Below are 9,102 nucleotides of genomic sequence, written 5' to 3'. Positions count from 1 at the left end.
TCTTGCTTCTTCTGCTAATATATATGCCTTCTTCATTCATACAGCACTGAACAGATTTTACGACATCCCCTCTCTTAATCTCAGCCTATGCATCTATAGGTAAAGACAAAAATAATTATAGTAAATATATATATATATCACCATTGGAGTTCCCAAATCATTGCTAAGTCAAGTAATTAGTGATGGCCAATATATAACCTCATAGCCATCTTTGCGGCAATTAATGAGTGAATGTTTAGTTAAGTTGCATTCTTTGGGTGGTTGCATACAGGGATGGACGATGGCTGCAGGGCGGCCTCCCACAGAAGTCCAGGAAATTTCTAAGTACTCGTTCAAAGTTGGCTTGTTCGCTGCACTAAATCATCTTGCTTCTACCAAATATAGTCCACAAAGATTTGCCCCCTGCAATAAAATAATCATAAGATATGCATAAATCATCGTTAAATTAATAAACATTAAAGAAATTCATTGTATGATTAAATTCCAAAATAGTAGCCAAGCTCGTTTAGTAATGAGCGGGCCATTAAAGAAAAAGGAAAAATTCAAAATATCCTAGCACATTATTAGCGACCTCATTCTTAATGTTGGACAGCAAATTCAGGCCATGAATTTTGAGATCATAATATGCCAAGTCATTTCCAAAGTTGAACATAGCCAAATAGCAAATCTGCATATAACATGGTAGTTTCACCATGGCCCCAGTATCCCACCTAAAAAAGAAAAAAAGAAAAAAATGGTCAGCCATATAAAAGCAAGAAATATTATTAATAAAAAGTATTGTGCTTAATAATCTAATCCCCGAATATGTTAATTGCTACACCTTTTTACTGCATCTGTGAAGAGTTCAACCTCATCTAATGATCCATATGTATCATACATGTCATCATTGGCCATTAAGATACAAACAAATTTAGTGAGTTCATGTTGGTGTTCTTGTAAGTAACAAGGTATGTATGTTCCATTGCGCTATTTTTGTGCTCTTTGGTACATGGTTTGAGGAAATTAAAATAATCTTTGTTGATTATTCACTAATAAATTTTGGTATGCGATATAATATTTAATGACCTGTGTGAGAATTAAGATTGTGATATTATGTTTTGAACTATTGATTGGTGCTGTTCATTACACAGTTTTTTAGAAATAAAATTTTAGTTGTAAGAGATTTCATCTAATTTTGGTAAATCCATAGGTTCTAACATCTCAACTTAGTGAATTGCTTTTCATTTGGGCATGGTCTCGTGGATGTAGAAATGATTAATCCGAACCACGTAAAAATCTCCGTGTCATTTATTTTTTGCAATTTATTGCATGTTTAGAAAATTAATATTTTTTATGCAGATGAATAGTAATCGTGAACAGTAATGTTAAACAGTATTTCCGAAAATTAATTAAGTTGTTCATTTTAGGTTTTTAATTGCCTACACCTTTTTGCAACAGATCTTTATTCCTTTCAAACAATTCTTTAACATAGTCTAGATTTCTTCTTCTTCAAGTGTTGATTGACTAGTTTCAAGAAACTCTCCAAGCCCCAGGATGAGTTCTCTAAGCTTCCTAAGTTGACTGCTAGGTGTTGTCCTAAATTGATTAATCAGTCTACAATAAAGTTTTCTACTCTTCTATTTACCATTTATTATGCTTCCAAGACTTCCTATGTCACTACAATATTTACAAAAATAATTAGCATATTCATAAAAATATCTTATATACTTCATTATTATCTTTTCTAACTAGATTATTACCTATTATCTCTAATTTTTCTAGCTCTCCTACTTTGTTTTTAAACTCTTGGGGCCATTTATTAGACTATAAGCACTCAACTTCGTTTTCTACACTCATAATATCTTGTAAGTACATGTGCACCTCTTCGTCATCTAAAATTTCAACTTCTCGGCTTTCTAATTCATGACTTTCATGAACGTGGCTTCCTAGATCATTATGCTTATTTAAATCTTTATGGTTTTCCTGCTTATTTTCTACGATACTTGCCACTTTTAATAAAGATTCAAAAGATTGCACATCTACTCCTTTCTCTAGCATTAATGTTTTCATTTCATACGACAAAATATGTGATTCATATTTGGGTTGTATGAATGTTGATTTCTTAAAGAAATATGAGGTCAACAATGTTTTAAGAAGCTGAACGAAAGGAAAAATAATAGAATGGGTAGCGAGTGTGCTAATTATATATATATATATAATCGAACTACATGACAAGCGCTTTATTTGGAAATAATGCCAAGTAAAAACATACACGATAATAAGGATTCTTAATTATTGTTCGATAGGGATAGGCTTAAGGATCAAAGAGACTAAACGATCTTTAGTGACCCCATTTGATGATCCAATGCCATCTCCATGCTGATAAATGCATTGTGCAGTTCTTGCCATGTTTAAGCACATTTTCATCAATGTATTTGGGAGGCAATTACTTTTAGCGATTCTATTCTCATTCAGCTTCTTCCACGAATAGTTTAATAAACCTTGTATGCGGTCTCTTGCTTCTTCCGTGGATATGCCTTTTTCATTCATGCAGCACTGAACAGATTTTACCACATCCCCTCTCTTAATCTCAACCTATACATTTATAGATGAAGACAACAATAACTATATTATTTAATTAAGCATATTTCTTTTTTTCAAAATATACATACATGCATATATATATATATATGTGTGTGTGTGTGTGTGTGTGTATGTATGTATGTATGTATGTATGTATGTATGTATGTATCGGATCAGAGTAGTCACCTTGGAAGTTCCCAAATCATTGCTAAGTCGAGTAATTTGTGATGACCAATAGATAACCTCATAGCCATCTTTGAGGCAATTAATTAGTGAATGTTTAGTTAATTTGCATTCTTTGGGTGGTAGCAGACACGCATGGACGATGGCTGCAGGGCCTGCCACAGAAGTCCAGGCATTTTCTAAATACTCGTTCAAAGTTGGCTTGTGCCCTCCACTAAACCATCTTGCTTCTACCAAATACGATCCACAAAGGTTTGCCCACTGCAATAAAATAATCATAAGATATGCATCAATCATCATTAAATTAATAGACGTTAAAGAAATTCATTGTATGATTAAAGTCCAAAATAGCAACCAAACTCGTTTAGTAACAGGGAGCCTTAAAGAATGAAAAATTCAAAATGTCCTAGCATATTATTAGCGACCTCATTCTTAATGTAAGACAGCAAATTCAGGCCATGATTTTTGAGAACATCATATGCCAAGTCATTTCCAAAGTTGAACATAGCCAAATAGCAAATCTGCATATAATATGGCAGTTTCTCCATGGCCCCAATATTCCACCTGAAAAAAAAGGGTCAGCCATATAAATGTAGGAAATATTATTAGCTAAAAGGTGTGTGCTTAATAATCCAATCTCCAAATATGTTAATTATTGCACCTTTTTACTGCATCTGTGAACAGTTCAAGCTCATTTAATGATCCATATATATCATACATGTCATCAATGGCCGTTAAGATGCATACAAATTTGGTGAGTTCAATCCTGCATTTATTAAACTGGGGCTCAAAAACAATGCCCATTGCCCACAAATAGTTCTCCATCAATCTGTCTCTTGAGAATGATAATGTCTCTTTGAAACCCAATTCTCTCCACCACCTACACAAATTAAATAACGATTACATTAAATTTAATAATTGGAAATACATACATTTATATATATATATATATATATATATATATATAGACACACACACACACGCATCTTCACGAAAGCAGTTTTATAGATGCAAGCTGACCGACCTTGCCAACTCCTTAAGTTCTTTCTGGTGTATGGATTGTACTAAATTGAAATCCAACTTGGCTAGCTCCAGCAACAACGCCAAATTTTTTGGATCATCTGTTGGGTATAAATCGATGAAATTTTGAGCCTCATTTCTTTGCATTCTCCAATACAGTGGGATATCAAGTGATTGCTGTAATTTTTCAGTAAGAAAATTAGTCTCCAACTTCCCTGATAAGTAATCATTTAGGTGTTTAGTGCTGAAGCTCTTGGCTTCCTCTAAAACATCTTCTTGAACTGATCCGAGGAATGAAGCTTCATATAAACTCAAAAGGCCTGTTATATCCCCTTCTAAACTCTCACTGAACTTCCCATCCGCGTTTCTGAATTTGTCGAACACATCTGCTTAATTTATACCATGCATGATCCACAAAAATAAGAATCACAAATATAAAAAATAAGGAAAGATTTTGTATATATGTTAACCAACCTGTGCTAATTGAATGGCCATGTTCCCGTAGAAGCCGAAAAGACAATGCTGTTTCATTGAGATCCTTGAGTGTACTAACATCTTTTGTGAGTAAATTTATAGCCTCTTCAATCTCTTGTTCAAAATGATAAGCCACTCCCAACCTCTGCAATGAGTCAATTAGCTTTAATCTGTCGTAAGATCCTTTGGTGGATGAAAATAACTTCTTAACCTCTTGCTTTAACTTCTCCAATCGGCCGGCATACAAATCATACTGGTAGATACGTACAAACATAAGCTAAATTGATGTTGGAAACAATGTAAATAAGATAGCTTGTTAAGCAAATGAATATTAATAAATGCATTAATTCTAGTTACTTACTTTATAATCGGTGGTAAATGACTCTATGAGTTCAGGACTCCAGATGCTAGGATGGTAATTAGCCGACCGCCGTTGATTCACTTGCGGCGGTTTAGCAGAGATATTAGAAGCAATAATTCTATTTAATCTTGATTGCCCATTTTTGCCTCTTGCGGCAACACTTGGTGAGAACAAGATTTTACAAGCATGAACACTGACAACACTTGATGTGTAAGTGACGGAAGCTAATTTTATTTTCATATATATATGTATATATGTATATATTTATGCAATCGAGCTAAGTGATTGCAAAAAGATGAGATATTTTTTGAATTTCAACAAATCTTGTTGGAGTGTATATGCAATAAATCTAAACAATAATTCAATTGCAAGACAGTGCTAGTGATGAACACTTTCATGGGAAATGCGAGAAATTTATAAGCACAAAGTTTGACTGTTTTATTAATAAAAAAAATAAAAATAACAAAAAGTTGACTATCCACCTTTGACCATACCCCTTTTTTTAACATATGTGAAAAATTAAATAAATAAAAAGAGGCGGTTAAGAAGTTAATAAAAGTAAAACAATAAGCTGAGAAACAGGGAACATATACACACACGTGTGAGAGAGTGAGAGAGAGAAGTTGTCAATCCAATCCAATCCAATCCACGGATTGATTAAATTCAATCCAAAATATAATTTTTGAATAAATTAATTAATTTATTTTTATTAAAATTTTGTAAAATTATAAATTTTAATAAAAATAATTATTACAATTTTATAAAATCTAAATTTAATAAAAATTAGTTGAACACATCAATTAAGCATAGCTACATGCGAGCATGATAACCTTTTTAATGTTAAATTTAATGAATTCCATTACAAAAACCTATTGATGGTCCCACTTTAAAACTCACTGAATGAATTATCCCACCATTTATAGCCTATTTGAAAGAACTTTTTATGTGTTGTAACAAGAAGGAAAATTATCATTGCACCGCCTTTCTTTTCACATATGTATCAACTAACTACTTTTGCATTAACAATAATAAATAATTTTAATAAAATGAAAATTTTACCCCTAAATAAATTAAAAAGCCATTTTTTATAAAAATAAAAAAATTATAATGATAAAAATATCCCTAAATTTAATAAAATAAAATCCCAAAATTAGAATTTTTATTTTTAATAAAAATTATTTTAATATAAAATTATAATTATAAAAATAATTGCAAAATTTTGGGATTTAATAAAAATCCCCTAAATTATTAAAATTTTAGGATTTATTCTTTTAAGAAATAAATTAAGTTATTTTAATAAAATTTTACAAAATTATAATTTTTTAATAAATAAATAAATTTATTTTTATTAAAATTTTGTAAAATTATAATTTTTAATAAAAATAATTATTAAAATTTTGTAAAATCTAACTTTAATAAAAATCAGTTGAACACCTCTATTTGAGATTTATTTTTTATTAAATTTAGGGATATTTTTATGATTATAATTTTTTATTTTAAAAGTTTTTGTAAGATAAAATAGTCTTTTAATTTATTTGGGGGTAAAATTGTCATTTTGTTAAAATTATTTAATAGTGTTAATGCAAAAGTGGTTAGTTGATACAAATGTAAAAAGAAATGTTGTGCAAAGTACATGTTAAAATTTTGTAGTGGTTGGATGAACATAAAGCAAAATATAGGCGGTGCAATGATAATTTCCCTAACAATAATGTGAAAAGCTAAAAAGACATGCGAGTATGGAAGCTCAATAGGAAGCTTAATATGTCAAATAAGCACAGCTACGTCAGAGAATGAGAGCATGAAGCTTGATATTCCAAACAAGGACAGCTGCAAGAGAACATGGTTATAGGGGAGCATAGCTAGAGCATGATAACGTGAGGGCTCAGAAACTTGATAAGTCAAAAAAGCACGACTGCATTAGAGCACAGCTGCAGGAGTGCATGATAGCACAAGAGTAAAATCATGGGAAAGGCGAGAAATTTATAAGCACAAAGTAGGGGTGTTTGCGGATCGGATTTTACAGATTGGACATCAATCCATATCCAATCCACGATTTTCCAGATTATGAATTTTCAATCCAATCCAATCCACGGATTGATTAAATTTAATCCAAATCCAATCCATATGTTTGCGGATCGGATGCGGATTTGACTCAATCCATATCCAATCCATCATTTTGCGGATTGATCTGCGGATTACAAATTTTTCGTTTGGTCCAATCCACGAACTAATAAAATGAAAAAAAGTAATATAGAAATAATTTTACTACCAATCAAATTCAAAATTGAATAAAATTTAAATAAATTAACTATTTAAATAAAACTAAAATAATCCATTAAAGTTTTCAAGTACAACACACCGAAATTAATTGTTCAAATGAAGATAAAATAATACATTTAAAGTTTCAAAATATAATACATTAAAATTAATTGTTCAATTAAAGTTACTATAATATATTTAAAGTATCAAATTATGACACATCAAAAAGAAAAATGTCCGCTGCCAATTTGTATTTCGTACTTTAACCTAAACAAAATAAACATAATTGAAATAAATAACAAATAAAATAATTTTGTTGAAGAAAAATATTAATAAATATTTACCCTTACTATCCCATCAAATGATGTCAAGCTTCATCAAATATCTTTTTATCAGCTCCCAAAATCTCTGTGTGTGTAAGACAAAAGAAAAATGTCAATTTTAAAAAATAGAGTAACAATCTAAAGTCAAATAACAATCAATACACACAATTAAAGTTAAGATGTAAATTTTACCTGTCTCAATATGTTCAATCTCATCTATTGCCTCATCAAAGCTTATCGGAGTTGAGCGTAACCAATTTTGAGTGCAAATTAGTGCCTCTACTGTCCTTGTAGATAATGAGCACTGATGTGGATCAAGAACACGACCACCAGTGCTAAATGCTGACTCAGATGCCACAGTGGAGACAGACATGGCCAAAATATCTCGAGCAACATAAGACAAATTTGGATATTTGGAAGAATTACTCTTCCACCAATCTAATATTTCAAAACTATCATTTTTTGGGTTCTCATATGATTATGTCAAGTAATGATCCACTTTTGTTTTGCTCTCTACAAAAATATTGTCTTTTAAAATACTCATATAGCCCGAATCAAATACCATCCTAGCATCACCTTCAATATCAATCTCTAACTCCTTTTCATCATTCATAGCTTCCATTACTTCCACATCATCACAATAAAGTAACTTGTATTCAGCATACAAACTACTTAAATTATTTCGCACTTTGACAACTAACTCATTTGCTTTAAATTACCCAAACAATACTACAAAGCAATATCTCAAAAAACATTCTTTATGCCGAGGATCAAGCAATATAGAAACAAACAAAAAAGGTTGACTGATTCATAATTTCCCCAATACTTATCATACTTCTTTCTCGTATTTTCAGCCATTATCTTCAAAAATAAATCCTTACTATCCCTCCAAGCTTGCAATTGTTTGGTTTATAATTTTTTATTTTGTTTAAGAATTTTTACAACTTATCTTTGTATATTTTAATTATTTAATTATTTATGTTATTTTTTGATAATGGATAAGGTATCTTATGGTGTTAATATAAGTATGTAATTACATTTAACTTACTTATTTATTAGTAATGTCATATTTATAAATTTTTTAATTAAATATATATTTTTTTCAGATTCGCAGATTTTTACGGATTTATAGAAGTGAATCCATATCCAATCCGTCAGTTGCGGATTTTCAAATTTTTAATCGAATCCAATTCACCAATCCACGAATCGGATTTTTATGGATCGGACGGTTTGAGCGGATCGGACCGGATTCTGAACACCCCCAGCACAAAGTTTGACTGTTTTATTAATAAAATAAAGAATAAAAATAACAAAAAGTTGACTATCCACCTTTTGACCATACCCATTTATTTGTAAGGGTCCGAATCAATAATTTTTTTTAAAAATAATTTAGTGTCCTTAGTTTCTTACACTTCTTCTTTCTTATTATTTAGCTATATCAATGAATAATACACAATGAAAAGGATTAAATAAACAAGTGATACTAACAGTACGAGACAAAGACATGAATGTACAAACACTCAAAATGTGATTATCATGGTATTAAAGTTGGATTTAAAAATAGCTAAAATAAATGGTTTTTCACAATAATTCTAGATCATCTTCTTGGCTTTTTCTTTTCTTTAGTCTCTTTGCTAGTTTTTCTTTTTTTGGTTTTTTAGAAAAAAAAAATGTGAGGAACAATTTCAGCATCTTTATCAAAGTAAGATCTATTAATTTTTTTAATGTTAAATTTAATGAATTCCAATATAAAAATATAATGATGACCTCACTGTAAGACTCACAAATTGAATTATCCCACCACCTATCACCCAATTAAAAGATTTTCTTTTTCTTTTTATGTGTTGTAATAAGAAATGTGAAAAGTCAAGTAGGCATGAGAGCACGAGAGCATGCAAGCTCGGTAGGAAGCTTAATAAG

General features: G+C 30.5%; 1 protein-coding gene across 1 annotated transcript; it reads right to left on the bottom strand.

Moving 5' to 3' along the window:
* Positions 1 to 2,179: 2,179 nt before the first annotated feature.
* Positions 2,180 to 4,966, bottom strand: LOC127899191 (probable terpene synthase 9). The gene is made up of 7 exons (XM_052432470.1): positions 4,601 to 4,966; positions 4,240 to 4,492; positions 3,770 to 4,151; positions 3,407 to 3,625; positions 3,171 to 3,309; positions 2,749 to 3,006; positions 2,180 to 2,574 (listed from the first exon to the last, which is right to left on the bottom strand). Exons 1-7 carry the CDS (start codon positions 4,838 to 4,840, stop codon positions 2,272 to 2,274), a joined length of 1,794 nt encoding a protein of 597 aa, XP_052288430.1. The 5' UTR covers positions 4,841 to 4,966; the 3' UTR covers positions 2,180 to 2,271.
* Between the last annotated feature and the right edge of the window lie 4,136 nt (positions 4,967 to 9,102).

This window comes from Citrus sinensis, chromosome 8 (assembly GCF_022201045.2).
Source record: "Citrus sinensis cultivar Valencia sweet orange chromosome 8, DVS_A1.0, whole genome shotgun sequence".
In the NCBI taxonomy this organism is placed as follows: domain Eukaryota; kingdom Viridiplantae; phylum Streptophyta; class Magnoliopsida; order Sapindales; family Rutaceae; genus Citrus; species Citrus sinensis.
This window is presented reverse-complemented; position numbering and strand designations above follow the sequence as displayed.

What these genes read in the sequence shown, in the direction of transcription:
- LOC127899191 (XM_052432470.1), bottom strand. Translation starts at nt 4,840, where the DNA reads ATGAAAATAAAATTAGCTTCCGTCACTTACACATCAAGTGTTGTCAGT. An exon ending in GAACTTAAGGAGTTGGCAAG is followed by an intron (nt 3,626 to 3,769) that starts GTCGGTCAGCTT and finishes TAATTTGTGTAG; the next exon opens with GTGGTGGAGAGAATTGGGTT. An exon ending in ATGATTTGGGAACTTCCAAG is followed by an intron (nt 2,575 to 2,748) that starts GTGACTACTCTG and finishes ATAAATGTATAG; the next exon opens with GTTGAGATTAAGAGAGGGGA.